The sequence below is a fragment of the Coturnix japonica genome, chromosome 7 (assembly GCF_054131305.1).
Source record: "Coturnix japonica strain WE chromosome 7, WE-NBRP24, whole genome shotgun sequence".
NCBI lineage: Eukaryota > Metazoa > Chordata > Aves > Galliformes > Phasianidae > Coturnix > Coturnix japonica.
Genome location: NC_140669.1, coordinates 29,616,438 through 29,633,199, shown reverse-complemented (window position 1 = coordinate 29,633,199; position 16,762 = coordinate 29,616,438). Strand labels below are relative to the sequence as shown.

Sequence of the window (16,762 nt, the reverse complement as noted above, 5' to 3'; positions counted from 1 at the left end):
AAAGCAAAATGTACATTTAAATCCACACACAGACTACACTTAAACTGGAATCTTGCTCATTCCTGACAGGGCCTCTACCCGCCTTCACTTCTAAGACTGGATTTCAGAAATGAATGGTGACAACCTTCAGAATTTCTCTTTTTCATGTACAAAAAATCCCAACATTTAAACCAAAAGTGAAGCTACGAGAACCTCCTTTACGACAGTTACACTGACAGATGCTTTAAGTGGTTTTAAGTGCTTTCATTTCCAAGCCCTACCACTCCAATAGTCCATTTCCCAATGGGGAAAATGTGATTCTGTTAGAGAGCAGACAGAAGGTTGGTCTGATTTCCTGCATAGATGAGCACACAAAAAGTTGTAAAGGGAACTGGTTGCAATACTGAGAGGAGATTCAAGAGCAATTGTGTATGGACAGACTTGGAGAACTGCATTATAAATGTAACATATCACAGGGCCTTACCTCTACTTAATGAAGGCATCATTTTATTCCCCAAATTCAGCCGGTGACACTGCATGGATTCCTAAATCTTATGTGTGAATTAGCAGGAACTGACTTTATGTAACAGTATGAATGGATTTTATTTTATTACATGTCAGCATTTTATGTTTTAAACACACAAATGTTATAATAGAAGCTCCAGCTGGAAGGTCCAGCGTTAGGAAAGCGAAAGAAATGGGATCTGGCAAAAAAGGTTACCAATAGGTTAGACTACTGCAGCATTAGCACACATCTCCAAATAGCCCACATACAGTAAAGAAGGCTTTTTATTACTATTGTTTTTAATGATCTTGGCTTGAACGTGACCTAGCCAAAACCTGTGTGCTCTTTTTCTTACAAATAAACACAGGCTACAACAAATGCACTCACATTAAAAGAAAGGGACCACAGATAACTAAAACCATTTGATTCTTAATCCCCAACATGACCCAAGTGAAATGTGAAAGCATTCAGTGTACAGAGGTATGGGTAAATATTTGAAAACAGAGCTAAAAACAAAGCTATTCTGCTGAGGCTCTAAGCCAACAGTCAGTTCACAAAGGATGCCCCACACCATTTTCCTTTGTACACCACAATGGCAACGATGGAGTTACAGAAGCATCTGGATCACATCTGCTGTTAAGAGCATCCTTTACGAACTCATAGTTTCCCAGGCACCCATTCCTTGTACTGTCTGCAGGCTTCTCCATGAACACACTGACCACGTGGACACTGCTCTTGCGACCAGCTGCAAGCACAGAGACCCATGAGGACACAAGAGATGCACATGGCTATGGGTGCAAAGTGAGGGGCCTTCACAGTGGCAACAACAGCTCAGACAAAGAGAATGGTTGAAAAGGGTTGAATAGCTGGAATAATACAAGAGTATAGCTGTAATTACAGAGTAAATGGATAGCCAGCAGGTACCTAAGAAAAGACTCACCAGTGCTAAGGCTTTCAGTCACGATGGATGCTTGCCAATGTTGAGGCACACCACAAAAACACCACGAAGAAACAATCTCCAGAAAGAGAGGACCTTAGTGGTCAACCCTTAAATGGGATCTAGGAGAAGTGGAGTCAAGCTCCGCCCTTTCCAGTAGCACAGCTGAATTACCTTCACCTGTGCTCCCACAGCTGACTGGTTGCTTGCCTCAGATGGTTAATCAGAGGTTCAGGCTGTGGTCAACAGTTCCACTTACAAGAGTCATCACATTGAACTTTGTAGCCCCATCTTAAAGCCCCTCTCTAGCATTTTAGAAATTAAAATAAAGCACAACTTTCATCTGTACATTCATTCACCCTCACGCTTTGCAGGCTGTTTGTACTTGTCAGGTGTTGGATACATTTTCTGAGCCTCCATACAATGCACAACTGCTCTAAACAAGTGTCCGTGCTCTTATGCAACATTACAAAATCTCCCATGACCCAATAAGACCACCTTCACCTCTCCAGCACTCAGGTCAGCTGGTTGCATAATATGGTAACCAACCAACCTTGCTCCGATTTCAGGAAAAAGCCGATAATATTTCTGTGTGCAAGAGAAATCTTGCTTTGCGTTCTAAGCCTTCAAGCTTACAAATCTTTTCCAAAAGGCTCTTCAAAAAATGAGAGGGCCATTTCAAGACGGGCGCATCACAAGAGCCTTCCTCAAACCTTCATTTTCTCTGGACTGCAGAGCTGTCAGGACATTGTGCTCCAACAGGAGGTGTGCCCACAGCCTGCAATGCAGCAGGCCCTTCTGAGGCATGAAGTCCTCCCAAATCATGAAGCAAATGTGATGCTTCATCCCCATTTCATCTATACGCTTGACATCCACAGATTTACCACATTCAGCACTGCCTCTCTAAAGAGGTCAAGTCATAAGCCTGACCCCTTCCAAACTAGACTGCAATGCCTTATGCAGGTTTTTTTCCTTCCCCTTTCTTCTTTCAACTCATTCCTAGCATGGGTTTAAAAAATAGGCACAGGCAGTCCTCCCTAATTGTTATTTATGATTTCTGTTGGCAGCGGATGCTCCTGCCCTGCAGTTAATTTTGCCAGCTAACCTTTGAAGTGATCACCTTCCCTGCCTATAAATCTCTTTAGAAAAAGACATCTTGCTGAGCCACATGAGCAAGTCCAAAGACCAAATTTCCGGAGAACTCAGGAATTATTAGGAATAAGAACAACCTGGCTGCAAAAAGGGGATACTGCAAGGTGAACAAAATCCATAAGGAAAAGAGCACTTGTCAGAAGAAAAAAAAAAACAGGTTAGGAAAGGAGTAACAGAGAAGGAAATAATAAAATAGACATGCTTGGTCAGTGAAAGACACCAAACTACGGCCCAGGCTTTCACCCCACCATCCTCTCTGTCAGCAAATAAAATGTGCTGTTGTATACCTCAAAACACTGATGCCTTAAGGGGGATGGCTTACTCTTAAGTCTAGGCAACAACTATGTAGGACTTGATCATCCCTTCAGTGAAAAATAGGTGCTTTAAATCAAGGAGTAAATAAAGAGTTACTGTAACCTCAGCATTTCTAAAGGGAGGCACTCCTGGAATACCAGCAAAAAAAGCCAGAAACAAAACTGAAACTTCTATATTTGCTGCTTACGTGGGCTCAAAACAGTCCTTACTTAAATAGCTAAAAGCAAATTTTGCCTATTGACAGTGATTTTCAGGTATCAGCATTAAAATGATTTGTCCCAAGAATTATTAACACGATGACAATCAAAATAGGGAATCTATTTAAGTCCCTCAAACTTGCCTTGTGGCATCAGGTTGACACCTCCATATCTGCATCCAATGTAAAGGCAAGCCATTTCCAGGACCAGCCTGCAAGAGCTTATACCTCTACGTATCTGAAAGCTTTTAACTTAGTAGCTTACAACTTGAGGCTAGCAGCACCATTGCCACACTCTATTTTGTCCCTCAGCTTAAAGCAATCTGCAGTTCCAAAGGAAGAAGCTGAGGAACTTCAGCCTGGGAAGGGGAACAGAAAGCTACATTTTGTGATATCCCTGCAAGAGATAGAGAGTTGCTGGTAGACGAGATAGGCAATGCAAGCAGCATCTACTCTGCAAACCCATAAAGCAAACCTGTTCCTGGTAGGAAAGTGATATGGCATGGCAGCTACAGGTAAGTGATATGACGAAGTGTTTAATTCCCATATTGCTGCCGCTTTGAAGATTCCAGCATCCGACTTTGTCACCAGTGGAAGGTGATGTAAATTAGCAAGGTAGACAGCTTTGTTCTCTCCCATGTCTAAGCTACCCACAAGGTAAGCAAAATGGCAATTACATCAACTGAAAGGGTAATTACATCACCTGGAAGAGGAGAACAGAAATGTAAAGAACAACCAAGCAGCTAATGGTCGCAGCACTGAAATGTTATCTTCCGCTCTGTGGAGCCAGAGACAAGCTTGATCCTGCCTTGTAGATAAAAACAAACCCAGAAAGAGTAACAAAACACTGGGGAAATAAAGTAGATGCATAAATAAAGAGCTTGGTAAACTTCCCATTGCAGCTATGCAAATAGCCACAGACTGGGAAAACAAGCATTCCAGGAGCATTACACGGTGTCGTAACAACAGCAGTGAATCTAAAGAGGAATGAAACATTGAAATTTAAAGTCCACGATTGATTTTTAACAGATACACCATCATCCAAAGCCATCTGACAGGGAACTCCCCCCCCAGAACTTGTGTTTGGCCGCCTGTTCAAAATGTGTCCACAGCCTCACTCAAGCTTCCAAAGAGCACCCAAGCAGCACCCCAAACCTGCAATTAAGTGTTAAGTAGCGTCCCTGAAAGCACTGGGTGCTCTTGCAGATGCTGCTGAGGAAACACAAAGCTGATGAGAAGGCGAACACTCCCCTCAGCTTTCACATTCAGGTTAAGAAAACACGTGATTTCCACTCCCATGGTTTCGTGTTTCTCCAGTGACCATGTATGGGAAAGAAAAATCCCTAGGTATGGATTTCCTTCATGTCATTAGATGCTGCTCCCTCCTTTGCCTTCAGTTATCCCTTTCTCATCCAGTCAGCTATTTTAGTGGGACAGCAGGATTTCTCACGCACACCCTCCCCATCCCGGTCCATCACCTCCAGATGCTTGCATGTGCCTTAAAGCACAGAGAAAAACGTATCAAACTACAGGAAAATGAGCAAAATGTGATTTTAATAATCTCCATTTCCCAGAAACTCCCCTACAGAGCCCGTGCTCTCGGGAAACAGCTCTCAGCAAGTCAGCTCCAGAAACACCAACACGTATAACTTGGGAAGTGCAGACCTGGAGCTTCTCTCTGAAACAACAGGCATTGAAGAATAAGAACCATCCAGTGACAGCGCACTGTCTTCTAACCAGTGCCCAGGCTGCCCAAGGAGGTGGTGGATGCCCTCCCTGGAGACATCCAAGGTCAGGCTGGATGGAGCTTGAGCACCATGATCAAGCTGTAGGTGTCCTTGTTCACAGGACAGCAGTTGGACTAGATGGCCTTTAAGGGTCCCTCCCAACTCAAATGATTCTGTGACTCTAAGTGTTTTGGTGCCACACAGCAGAGTGGTTTCTAGAAGCATTTCACCAAATCTAAACCCCCTGCAAGATATTCTTATGCATTAAATCATTTACATTTTTCTTGCTAGCACTAATAACAAATTAGATTGATAATTTGTGCAAAGGAGATGCTAAAATAAGAAATGCACTAAATAGAACTTCATTTATAAACATATTTTCCCAGTCATATGCGTTAGTTTCCTAATGAATAACCAAGAGTTTGGGATTGCTCATGATTACATCATAGGAACCAGAAGTCTCTTCCCAAAGCCCCCTGAAACCATGTGGTGAGCTTACCTACAACCACCTCTTCTGAAGAGGCCACAGCTCAATGGAGATTTGCACAAAGAGAAATAAGTATGTAGATCTTGACAAAAGCCACCTGCCCCACATGGATCTGTCAGCTCTAAATCCAGCTGCAGGCAACAAGCTGGGCGATGCCAGCTCTGCCCCAGAGCCAGTTCCTGGAGAGCAGCAGTTTAACACTTTTGGAAGAGACAAATGGGGTTCTCTCAATCCTACAGCTCCCCTTAGACAGCTGCAAAGGAGAGCAAGGTTACCAGAAGATAAGGTCTTATTAACTGAAGAAATATGAAATGGAAACACAGCATCTTCAAGATGAAATTAGGAAGTGCTATTCTCCTAATACAGTATTTTTAAGGATAGTTTGTTAGAAGACAAAACTATCACTCAGAAGCAATACCAAATCAAGCTCCCATTCAGAGACAGGAGCCTGACTGTAAAATTACTGTCATTAGCAATGAACGACATTCATGAAACACTTTTCTACTCGGAGTCTCTCACTCTAACCTTCTGATACCCGCCCTTACCACCTTGAAACTCATTTCCATCTTAACTCATCTCCACCTTTCTCTAGTCAAAGCTGAAGGTGCATGTGATAGGACTGAGCACTGAAAAATAAGTATAAAAATGATCAAAATGGTAATTTCATTCTGGAAAACCACCTCTCAGGGGAGATGGAGAAACAGAAATCAATGTATTACTTGATTCAACATGTAACCAATAACCGACTTCCAGAATGTCAGATAAGCTGTAACTCACAGGTTTTATTTCCAAAATCCTCCATCATACGACAGCTGATTTAGCTGAGCAAAAAGATCTTTAAGCAAGCAATTGTGCTAGTTTAGCAAGCCATGACACTTGCTAAACAAAACTTTAAGGAAACCTGAACAAGTTGAGAGATCAGATCCAAGAGACTGCAGATCATTCCATACAGCCTCCTGAATGTGTAAAAGCAAAGCAGGGCAACAGCCTGACATGACACAGACATGCTTCCCCAAATCAGAGTCACGTAGAGGAGAGGAACACAGGGCTGCAAACTCACGACAGGCTGCAAATCCACAGCTACAGCACCTAACAAGATAAACCAATTACTGCAACATGCACACACTGAAGACAAGGCACCTCATGCTCAGTCACACCACCCACAACTGCAGTAAAAGTCTCAAGGCTTAAACACACTCGGGCATCTCAGTAATACACACCAGCCCTATAAAACACAAGGCATGCCAGGCCAGCACGGCCAGCTCACAGCACAGAACAGAGCTGGTGTGTAACACAAGCAAGGCCTCTGACTTCTTAGCAACGTGCATTCCTGCAGAAGGAGTACCAGAGGCGAACCCATATCAGAATATGACATTATACTTACTTTCCAGCCTTCCATTCCTACATTTAGACCTGGAATTCACATCATATGCAAGCCACTTTTTGCTGTGTTATGTCTCCGTATATACACAATGAATTTTACTCTTAAGATTCACAATACATACTGATGGCACTGAGGCTGCCCTCTCAGAAAAGGCTCATCTCCAAGAAAACACAGGGGACTGAGTTTTTGTTTCCCTACAGACAGCATCAATCAAGAACATTTCCTCAAAACCAGACTACAGTGCAACGATGAAGGCTACCAATAGAAGTTAAAGGAACATGTTCCCAAGTGCTCATACCAGAGCCTAAATACATGAAACACAACGTGTGGCTTCTCTTTAAAATGAACTAATCATGAGGGGACTGCTTTAATGGGCACAGACTTCTTGATGAGAAAGACAGCTGGCACCATCTGCTCATGGGCAGCCTGAAACAAAAGCTCTGTTGCTGTACTTACATGTGAGGGCTGAGTTCGTAGAAGTTGCGGTTTCTGTATTCTTCAACTTTCTCTGGAGTATAAATGGGGAGAGGTCTGTAAGGGTTTATCGATATCACCACGCTGCCAATGTAGGTCTGTGGGGAAAAAAAACACCACAAAAAACATCATGGAGTTTTCATGTGTTTCTATTTAACGCTTACAAAAGGAAAAACAACAAACATAAAATTACAAAAAGAAAGAGGGGGGAAAAAAGCCCATTTGTTAACAATGCATATATATGTATGTATGCACACTTGAAATGCTCCCTAGGTCTCGCTGAACATGGCAGCAGCTACTTGTACAGAATGGAATGCCTCTCATGAACGTTTTTAAAACAAAGTCCTATCGTACAAATATTTCTCTGACCTTCAGTTGGGGAGGAAAACGGGAAAGGACACAGATGTTCATGAAGGACCCACTCCATCCGCATGGCAAACAGCTTGATCTTTGCTGTACAGAAGTGCAGAGAAGCAGCGCTGTGTGCGGCCACACTCCCTCCTGCACTCAGGGAGAAGGCACATGCTGGTTGATGGCCTCTCATAGGTTTCCATCAATTGAGAGGTATGAAGGCAAGGCTAAAGCCAGCTGAAGTCATGCCGCGGTGCCCCAGCAGACACAAAGCATTGCTTTGGTTTCCAGATGCTAAACATAGACACTGCTACTAGAGGAAAACAGTGCGGGTATTGCATTGGTTTTCCTCTAGGTCCTATTCAGCACCCAGCAGAATGACAGTGGGTTAGCATCCATGCTGCAAGACGATCCACAACCCCTCTGATCCCCTCTGCAGGCACTGAGCAAGCACAAAGTAAAAGCCAAGCACTTGGTATCTCTTTCCCCAGCCATGAAATGACTAAGAACACCAGACAAAAACTATGGGTTTTCCAATAAGTGGGGCTTCCTGGAGTTCTGACAGCTGCACACTGAAGCCGCAGGTTCCCACTAGGATTACCCATGCTGGGAAATGCTTAAGCAAAAACAATTCTTTTATAGATCTTTGAGTTGAAATGGCTCCTTCCCTGTGCCACCTCACAACTGCCACTTGGACTTAGCACCACAGCTTCTCCTGGAGGGAAGAGCTACAATAAGCATTTGCTAAATGGGAACAGACTGGAGCACAAGTTACTCAGCAGCGGGTATGGCAGAGCACTGCACTGCCTCTGGAGCCACAAACCAAACACCTTCTGTCTGATACTGAACAACCTGAAGTACAGTGTTGCTTCTTGCAAACACACACTGCGACGTGTGCTTAGATACACATCCTCCGAACAGTACGTTGCTCTTGTTTCGTGGTCATCCTCCCCTTAACAAGGAAAGCGGTTTCCATCTGTCTACTCTCCTCCAAACTGTAAGTAAAAACCCCCTTCTACAGAGTTTGCTCTGCTTTCTCAGCATACACAGCACTTGCAATTTGTAGCCTACAGATGCTTGGTGCAAACAACAGGTACCCAAGAAGAAGCAGCTTTTTGGTCCTCACAGGTGTGTGGATACCCCATTAGGACTCCTTCCTGATATAACAGGATTATGTTAACTCGCTTCCTCGTAAATCTTAGGATACTGTGAATTCAACTCACTTTGAACTCTGTGTTGGAAAATACCAGCAAAAGACACGTGCAAACCAGATCCGAAAGATTATATTTTGAAACAGGAATTCCCTGGAACTCAAAGACCTGCCCTTTCCAGCTATTCTGCTGCCATAAAAGCATGACGTTTGATCGCTGCATTCTTGAAGTACCCTGAGACGCCAAAGCAAAGAAAGATGGGTGAAAGTGAAAAGCTTCATTTTTACATTTGAATACAGGCATTCATGTGAGATTTATTTAGAAGCATCTCATCATAGCTAAGTACTGCCCAGGCAATGTATTTTGGGTATTCAAGTCAGCTATCCATTGTCAGGCAAGTACAAATACAGCTCAATTCCTAAAATACCAATATTCCAAAAGGTCAAATGACTATATAGAAACAGAGCTGTATACATGCCCGTTCTAAACACCAACCTACAGCATGTCAAGAAATCATCAGCTGTACTGCAAAGCTGCTCACTAGAGCTGATACACTGATACAGCCCCTCATCTAGAATGCCAGTATCTCAAAACTGACACCACTACTTGTTAGCGGCGGTCTGTGAGATTCCGCCTAACTCGGATAAACAGACCCAGAAAATAGCTTTCCCACATAACATCTGCCTTCCCATCAGAACTCCACCATAAACAAACAAACTAAATGGCTTAAACCCTTGAGCAAGCAACAGGCGCAGTAACATTCCAGTGCTGGAAGGAGAATGCCGAGGGGTAGTGGGAGATGTACAGCAACACCCCAGGGACTGAGAGAGCCTTCATCCTCCCTGTTCAAGGGAAAAAACTAACCCCAGAGGAACGGCCTCGTGATGACAGCGCAGAGTGCAGGCAGGAAATCTGATTTTTTTCTTGGCTTTGCTGTGGCCTTGTTATGCGAGTTTGGACAAGATCTGCTTTCTTCTCAATTTTCCTTAATGAGAGACTCTTGATTATACTAATTTCTGTGAGATTCTCCTTTACTGGAAGGACTCACAAAGACCAAGTGTGGTTCCTTGGAGTGTTTACCCTGAACCTGGATCAAAAGTACTCTTGGATGGTTGGATTAGATGATCTTAGTGGTCTTTTCCAACCTCAGTGATGCTACGACTCTCACTACACTCTGCAGCGTGACTACACTGCCAAGCGCTAACACTGCAGTGTGGAAATTTAACTTTCCATCAGGTCAAAAGGCAGGATGTTCTGCATCCTCCAACAAAGAAACACAAGCAATGCCACCCTGTGAATTTAAGGGCTTAAGGCCCTGAGCAAAAGAAAACTTTAAATTACAACCCAATGGGAAAAAGGAAGCAATGTTCAGTAGGCCGCTCCTCCAAGATGTTAGAGGTGCAAGTTGTAAGACACCTTAATGCCTGCTTTTTCCTCTGAGGAACAAAAACAAACCTAGCAGCCTAGGGCAAGAAGTTACCAATACAGTATATCAGTAAAGCTGTTTTTCCTCTATCAGAGTTAATCTTGGAATATCCCAAGGGTCCAAGAGAGAGGAGACTGCAGCTGCAGAAGCCAGGGAACACAGCCAGCAGTAGTCAGGGCTGCAGAACAGGAGCTGCAGAGGCTGCATTACCAGCATCTGTGAAACATCCTCTGGACCCGTGGAACCCAGCACAAAGCAACCTCCTGCAGAGTTAAAAACCGTCATGTACCTGCACCTGCCCACTAAGAAACAACACTGCTTCACACGTGGCAGCCCATATAACAACGAAGCAGTTTCTTGCACATGGTTGCCTGCAGTAGTCCTGGAAAAAATGCAAAAACAACTCCTGCTTTAAGATGCGCAATAGTTACAGGATGCTGTGAGTGTGCTTAAAGCATGCTAAATTCCCAAGGCCCAGCACAGCTACTCCATTTATTTGAGCATTTTTTAAAGTATAGCACAGAAAACAAAGTTATTGCAAAGTAAGACTGCTAGTGGGGATACAGCCTCTTCCAGCCACGAAGGCCAACTTTAATAGTCCAGATACACAGAGTGTGCATTTCTTTCACAGCTATTAAGCATTTTGAACAGCATCAGATCACTAAGATAAGTGACTGAAAAGACAAACCTTCAAGTAAGATCAAAGGTAAGTGTGACTGAACTTACAAACCAAACTGAGATATTTGGTCTTACTATCTCTATATAGAGAGAGCTCTCTCAAGTTACCCTTCTCAATACTCCTGAATACATCTCACTCTAGCTTAGTCAATTCTAATTCCATTTGTATAAGTGAAGAAATAAAATACCAGATTTCTGAACAAACACCACTTATCCCAGGATGATTAAAACATTCTGCCTGAAGACCAACCTCCTCCTGAGCACAGCATTTCAGGTCCAGAAACAAGTCGTACATTATAACGTTAGCGCTTATCCTTGTCATGCACCACATACACTGTGGCTATGCTAAGGACTCAAGAAACAAAGCTCAAGCAGGTAACACAAAGGCAGAATTGCACACATCACAAAGCAACCGACCACAACACAGCAGCCCGTGTCAAAAAGGACAGCAAGATCCTCCTCAGTGCAGGCTGGGTCCTGCATGCTGCTGTGCAAACAGCCCTGACAGGCTGCGGTAACCTGCAGCAGCCAGGATCAAGCCCTTAATCGCACAGCAATCATTTTAGAGCCCCGAAGTAACAACGGAGCATTCTGCAGAGAAAGGTGCTTGAGCATAACATGCTGAAGCAAGTACTTAAGGAGGATGCGTGTGTACAGATTATCAGGTTTCTCTTGTAAGTTTCTGGAGGGCACAGACTTTGCTGCTCACTGAGTATTACTGCTAACCTCACTATCATCCTGATAGAGCTCGATGGTATTACTAACGAAGATGATTAATCACCTCAATCCCCCACCTCTCCATCATCTCAATCCCCCAGCTCTGAATGCTGACTTCTCTCAGAGGATCCCTGCAGAGGATGCAATGATAGGCGAAACCTGTAAAGTAGGCGATGAGGAAGTCAGCCCAAGGCAGACATGAGCAATTTCAAGGACAGCATTTAAATACCCTGCAGCATCAGTGCTTGCAACCTTTGGAAAAGATAAAGACTTGTTTTCATAAGCAAGAGGGGATTGGATAGAGCCTGTGCCAAAAACCCCTGTCTCAATGCAAACAAGAAACAATAGCAGAAAGCATTAATGAGGGGACTTGTCTCCTAATGGAGTATTTTTTATTCCATTATTTCTGCATAGATAAAACATATCTGTATGGCTTAAAAAAAAAAATTAAAAAATGAGGAAGGAATGTCTCCCACCAAGCTGCAGCCAGAAGTGCCCTATATGCTGAGTGTGAGGATCCTAGTTTTACAGCAACAAAAGCATCTGAGTGCCATCTCTGCTCTGTGCCAACCTTTTGTGTCTGTATGTCAGACAACGTGCACCAAAACCACTAGAAAATGCCCAACATGTCACCATCATCTCTATGAAGGAACACACAAGATTTTGGGGCAGAGCCAATGCTGCAAAAGTTAATGGGGTCCTATGGGAAGCATTTCCCACACGACCCTCTCTCTTTTCAAAGAGCCACACCAAAGTGGCCAGCAGTGTGTAGGGAAGAAGACCGTAAGCACAGCCAACCACACCAACCTGATTTGTAATGTTTTCTTTACTTCTTCAAGCAGGTATTGCAAGCTGCCCTATGCCGCCATTGCCATGTTTAACATGGGGATGGCATACAAAGAGAAAAGGAAATAAAGCAGTGCCTTTAGACAAGCAGCTCTCCCACTGCTGGGCACCCTGAGGTTCAAAGCAACCCACCTGCTGGCTGCTATCACCATGGCTCCTGCTTAACCATCATGTTTGCTTATAAGGGTGTGCTGATGTGAAGGGTCAATGGACCAAGGCGAAGTCTGACCAGATAACATGCAAAGAAAGATGGGTGCAAAATATTCTTCATTACACCAGATAACAGCTGAGAAAAGACAGGCCTGGAGCACACAAGCCCTTCTTCACACCTGATGCAGCAGACTCGAGGCTTTCACCTGTGGCAGCTGCAACAACACTGCTGCAGGTCAATAGCTTCCCTCAACAGGGGAAACCATGAAGGCATTGCTGTGGAAATCACTGGCAGCAGCAGAGTTCTGCGAAGGAGTTGAGTGGGAGGTGTGGGGGAGCACAGTCAGCAGGACTGAGAACTGCTGTGGCTGCTGAGCACTGCTCAACTCTACGAGGCTTTCTTCATAAAGGGGCTGATGAGGAACAGGCTTGGCACACCCCAAACATCCGCTCTCATCCCCTGCCCTTTCTCAGCAACTCACCCCCCAGCTCTGGCCCTAGGCTCTGTGGGTCTCCCTTCTCCTTCTTAAGACACCACTTCCAAACGTGCACAAAAACCCTGACCGAGGGCCCCAGCCAGCCTCAAAGACAACCTGTACAGACCAGTGCAATTATGCTGACTTAATTCAGACAGTGATGACACTGAGAATAGAACTGAACTTCAACCAGCGCTATGACCATATTACAATTAAAAATTTCCCAGCAAGCTGCATTTATATATCCCAATGCCACAAAACTCTTTTATTCACACCACCAATTAAGTTTTATGGAGGGGTGTGATGGTGCAAGGCCAAATCGTATTGAGACAGTCGGCATCATTCATGTATTTATTTCTATCTTCCATCCTCTCCCTCCCAGCACAATAACTGGAAGATCAGAGCCGGGTGCAGCAGGAACAAAGCCACTGTGCTTTACTGTGATTTAGCCAACTCCTGAACCATGCAACATCACTAAAAAAGGAGCAAATCAAAAACACCCTGTTGAGCAAAAGTCAAAGCAGAAACAATGAAGCTACCCCAAAACACTCTTAACAGCAGACATCCCCAGGAAGCCCCCCAGCCAGTGACACGAGCACACCGCAAAGCCAATCAACCGAAGGCAGCCACAAGGATGCTACCTCAAGCAGCTAACACTGAGTTACTACACTGGAATGACAAATATTTAATAGCTCAGTAATAAAACAACATGTGTTCAGTACCATAAGAGTGTTCTTGCCCAAAGCAGCCCACAAACTCCACGTGCAGAAAATACAAATTAAACGCTGACATCAGAGAAAGATTCTGTTAGGCTACAAGAACAAAAAGCAAACAAACATTTTGTTGTCATGAACAAAACGTTGACCTCTGCTTCTCTGGGAAGGCTTCAAGAAACAACATAACTGCGGGGAAAAATGTGCAGGGCAGCAAAACAGAGCGGCGTCTGGCCCTAAAGGCTGCAGATATGCCCACGCAGCACCAGTCCCTCCAGACTGCTCCTCCAACACAACCCAACCAGTAAGAAATCAGCTGCAGAGCAATATGTATGCCTCAGTTTATCCCGGTTCTCCACTATCACTGGGAATTCATGCACAGACAGATGCCAGCCCTCTCCCCTATTTTGCAGTGTTCCAAAGCGTAAAAGAAAAAGAACTGCTGGGCTGGATGGGCTGATCACATTACAGTCAAATCAATGCAAATAAAAAGCTGAGGTAGAAAGGGTAGCAGAACGAGTCTAAATTCATCCACGGTATACAAGCTGAGTTTTATGGAGGTAATTAGAAGTTAATATGCGGTCTCTTGGTCACACATTTTAACCACACAACTGCTCCCTGTGACCTCCAAATAATCAACATTCTATGCGCTAACTGCATTGGTCGTGAATCACATTTTACTCTAAGTTCAAGAAACTCTCCCTTTGTTACTGATACTTACAGAACAGAAAGTGGTTTTATCAATAAAAGGTTTAAGAGCTGCAAAAATAACATCATAGACTATTGCAGCTTTTTAATGAGATTTTTCTTGGTCAGACATACCCCAGGCATTTCCAGACATGACTAAACTCCAAGATTCCCATTCCCAATTAACACATTCATTACCCAACCAGCCCTTCCCCCAGAGCATGAGATTACTGCCGAATCTGATGGTCTTTAGGAGAATAACTGGCCCAGCTCCAGCTTCACCAGCCTTCATGTTTATTTTTACAGGCGCGGCCTCCAGCCCAGCATGCAACCTAACACCCAAGTCCATTAAACTTTCCATCAAATACACTTAAAAACGAACAACAGGCAATCAGGTTGTAGTCTGTTCTCTGACTGGTAGGAGTACACTTTTTCCCTTGTTTGCACATGACAACTTTGAAGTACCAGTTCCTCTTCAAAAGCTCAGAGCGGTCAAGCTCAGTCTGAAGAGCGAACCAGTGGGAATCCAGGTCTGATCCAGCTCTTGCAAGGGGAGCTCTTGCAGAGAAGGCTTGGCACTAGGATTTCCGACATTAAGAATTCAGCGTCAAACCTAACTAACACGATAGAGACTAGGGAATACAAAAATTGTATTGTTTTCTGCTGGAATGAACCCATTTATCTTGTCATCTTTGGCTATGGAGAGAGATCTGGCGCTGTTCGCAGAGGGACTGATCTGACTCACATCCATCTATAGGGCTGGCTAACATGATTATGCCATGTCTGGCCAACTTGAAAGCTTTTTCAAAACGACTCACATTACAGGTCTCATTCCTCACAACAAACCCCTTTGAAGGTTTATAACTGGTTTTAAAACTAACATATGCAGCACAGACACAGCTGTTGGTTCACAGAAAACTGCTTAAAACCTGATGCTCAAAAGCTGCGGTCAGATGCTGTTGAATCTTTTCAACCCACTCATAAAGCTTCCATTTGAATTCATTTCTTTAAACTTGGACACCATGTTTGGTAATGCCTACAACTGGGTACTGACCTAAGAGGTGACCTTACAATCCCAAAGGCTAAAACTGTTGCCTTCCAAAGGGATCTGAGGGGCCAACTTTAGTAGCTTGTTAGAGCTTAGGAAGCCTGCAGTCTTTGTTGAGCACCAACAGTAGCCCTGTATCAGTTTAACTCAGCTTCTCCAAGAGAGCATGCAAACTACAGACTTTACATGGCAAAGCAAACACTGCTTCCAGATGGAACAAAGGCTCCGTTGTGCTCTTCTAAGTCTAAAAACAGAAAGGCAAAGTGTGGTTTCCATGAGGGAGGCTTGGGGAGAGGAGAGTGGCTGGCGATAAGGGAAAGGGAGAGAAGAGTTTGAAAAGTAATGCCTGGTGAATGCAGTGAGAGCCCTTCCAACTGTTCCGTACATCAGACAGAGATAGTGGTATGAGATTTGCAGGGCATTCAGCTGATGGGAAATGTAGATATTATTCCCCGAGTGGTTTGGGAAACAAAGCCATACATAACTTTCCTACGCGGTAGCAGCACGTGGCACGGACATGAACAGCAATGCCTTCCACGACTAACGTACCAGATACTCCAGTAGTTGCAGAGATGTGCAGCGCTCTGCCTTTACAGCGCGGATTCACAAACAACACTTGTTAGACCTTAAAAAACTGTCACACGATCAAACAAACCCAGCGATAAAAAGGGCAAATGACACTGCAACAAGCTGCATTTGCAACAAACAACAATCCAGCTACATACACGCACACAAAATGCTTTGTTTTTGGCAATAGTTCAAACATCCTGACAGAGCTCCTTTAAGTATTAGTCTTTCCCACCTGCAAGGCAAAGGAGCATACACTGCTGGAGAAAAGTGACACCCCGCATCACCTGCCAAAGCACATAATACAGCTAATTACAGCACATTTCAGTGCCAGAATGGGAAACTGAAGGAAACACAGGTTCCGCTGTCATTGCCTCGCAGAACTGCTTGAAGACAGTTGTCAGCTAGCATGTAATAGGTGATAAGCAATAAAACAGATTACCCATTAGTCAGTCAACCTGATTTATTTCCACCCTAAAGTATATAAAAACATGCAGATAAATATGTTGCCGTCCATAGCAGCTTACATAAAACAACTTGAGCAATCCACTCCTATGTTTTTTATGGCAATCCTCAATAAGGAACTGCACAGGCTGGAGTACCCTGACCAAGCAGGTTTCTTTCCCCAGAGCTTTACATACAACTTCCTAATAGGACCCAACGGTGGGGCAAGGTAGGACAGCTACACTCAGTCTTTAGGCAAACATCTCCCTTCTCTTTTCTTTCATATTTTCTTGAGCTTAAGTGGAATGAAATCATCCCATATCCCCCATTTTTAGTGTCTGTGTTAGAAATA

The 16,762-nt window shown here is 44.0% G+C and overlaps 1 protein-coding gene across 7 annotated transcripts in view; it reads right to left on the bottom strand.

Annotated features, from left to right (window-relative positions):
- The window catches only part of MYO1B (myosin IB), a 92,696-nt gene that overhangs the window by 59,568 nt on the left and 16,366 nt on the right, over positions 1-16,762 (bottom strand). For all 7 annotated transcript variants that reach the window (XM_085553617.1, XM_085553622.1, XM_085553616.1 and 4 more), the window contains exon 3: positions 7,139-7,254. In XM_085553617.1, the coding sequence (XP_085409743.1) occupies positions 7,139-7,254 (116 nt within the window). The remainder of the gene's footprint in view (positions 1-7,138; positions 7,255-16,762) is intronic.